The 1,920-nt window shown below is 52.2% G+C and overlaps 1 protein-coding gene across 1 annotated transcript in view; it reads right to left on the bottom strand.

Moving 5' to 3' along the window:
* Positions 1-1,117, bottom strand: part of LOC119285752 (nicotianamine aminotransferase 1-like) — a 3,412-nt gene extending 2,295 nt beyond the window's left edge. The window contains exons 1-2 of the mRNA XM_037565084.1: positions 841-1,117; positions 466-755 (exon numbers count right to left, since the gene is read on the bottom strand). Of these exons, the coding sequence (XP_037420981.1) occupies positions 466-755; positions 841-858 (308 nt within the window). The 5' untranslated portion in view covers positions 859-1,117. The remainder of the gene's footprint in view (positions 1-465; positions 756-840) is intronic.
* Positions 1,118-1,920: the final 803 nt, after the last annotated feature.

Below are 1,920 nucleotides of genomic sequence, written 5' to 3'. Positions count from 1 at the left end.
TGTATTGGGAAAAATGTAAAGCTGAAAGAGATTGGTCAGTGAAGGTGCACCAGTGACATGAACGGCTTGAAATGGTTAGCTTTGTTGGTCTGCATATCCTGTTTGTACATCTACTACTAGTATATGTGTGGTTGCCAGCTATCAAGGGTGCAGTGTAGTACAACTGACTAACTGAGTTGGAAGTTAGAACTTTCTGACAGATATTGATAGTCCAGGTGGCGGAGAGCCAAGCAGGTCGTACCACATATCGTAACGTCTTTGTTATGGGCAAACGCCATGTGAATGTGGAGGTGTTGCAAAATGGAAGAAAATCAAATGATGTGAAAGTGCTTTGCAATGCGTATCAAATGGTACTAGTATTTCGATGTCACCAACGAAACCTCTAAAAAATCAAAATAATTACTAGAATGTTTTGATTGGTTAGCCAAGTTGAAGAAACATGGCATGCGACGAACATGCGCTCACCGGCGTGCGGCGGGGAAGCCGTAGGAAGGCGCGTAGCAGTCAAAGTCCCCGGACCTGGCGGCGCAGGCGACGGCGTCGGCGGCGAACTCCCCACCCCGGCGGAAGCAGGCGTGCGCGGAGGCGTCGCCAACGCCGAGGGAGACGAGGCCCTTGTCCTTGCCGGCTGCCGCGAGCAGCTCGCCGACGACTCCCCTGATGGACGCCTTCCCCTCCGACGACAGCGCCGGGTGGCACCTCACCGCCGCCTTGCACGCGCACGCGCAGCCTCCAAGCCGCTCATGCGCCGCAATCTGAAGAACCAAGAAACAGGAAATGAGGCATGCACATTAACTGCAGTTCGCACTTCACAGCGGGGGTTGGTAAGGGAGGTGGTACCTGGGCAGTCGGCGCCATGAGAGCAGACTCTGCACACAAACAGAAAGAGAGAGAGAGAGAGAGAGAGAGAGAGGAAACGAATGGAAGAGAACAAGATATGAGATCTAGGCGTACGTGAGGGTTCTGTCGTCGCTAGTCACGGGGCGTACGGGGCGTATTTGTAGCGGTTCCGTGGCTCACAGACGCACAAGTGATGGTCAGAACCAGCAAGCGTTTCGGAGTTTGTTGGCTAGCTCCTTCCGCGCCGGACTTTCACTGCAGCCAAGGACTCTGTTGGAGAGAGACGCGGACGCACGCCGTGGAAGCGAGAGAGGGAGAGATTTACAAGCAGAGGCATGTATGGATGCAAAAGCCAAGAGCGATACGTGTGTCGTGTCACAAGATAAAGCTCACACCGCAGGATTTTTTGAGAGGAAAGGCATGCCCAACTTTATAAATAAAGACATAAGGCAGGTAGCAACAACATCACAGAAAAGTATCAAACACATCCAAGCTCCAACGATGGATGAGACGACGAAGGATAAAGTCAGGTACATGGCTCCCACGCCAGTACACGGCAGGCAGGCCGGAAGAGAAAGATCCAACTAAAGCTAAAGCATTTGGCCCAAAAGAAGCAATCAAGCATCCTGCTCTTGTGCGCATAACTGAGTCGCCGTCGTCCGGATTTTGTAGATCAGCATAGAGAGCGCCTCTTGGTCGTCGACCTTAGTCAATGATTTCCACTGCTGCAGGAAAGCACACGATTAAATAAGCAGTCAGCCGGTTTAGCCGAAAACACGTGCTCGATAGTAAACTTGTTCCTAGTTGTCCACAGGGACCAACATATAGCCCCCAAGCCCACCCAAAAGATGCGCCTAGAAACACCGAAAAGGTTGGAAGCCAAGCCGCGCAACTCGGCAAAGGAGGCAGGGCCCCAAGAGACACGAAGCCAGTCCCGCACACAACTCCAAATAAGCTTAGCCAGGTGACAGTGAAAAAAAAATGATCCGATTCTTCCACATCACCGCAAAGGGCACAGAACTGGGAGCTCGGCCCATTTCTCTTACGAATTTGATCAGCCGAGGGCAACCGGCCTTGGAA

Source organism: Triticum dicoccoides, chromosome 4A, assembly GCF_002162155.2.
Source record: "Triticum dicoccoides isolate Atlit2015 ecotype Zavitan chromosome 4A, WEW_v2.0, whole genome shotgun sequence".
Lineage (NCBI taxonomy): Eukaryota > Viridiplantae > Streptophyta > Magnoliopsida > Poales > Poaceae > Triticum > Triticum dicoccoides.
This window is presented reverse-complemented; position numbering and strand designations above follow the sequence as displayed.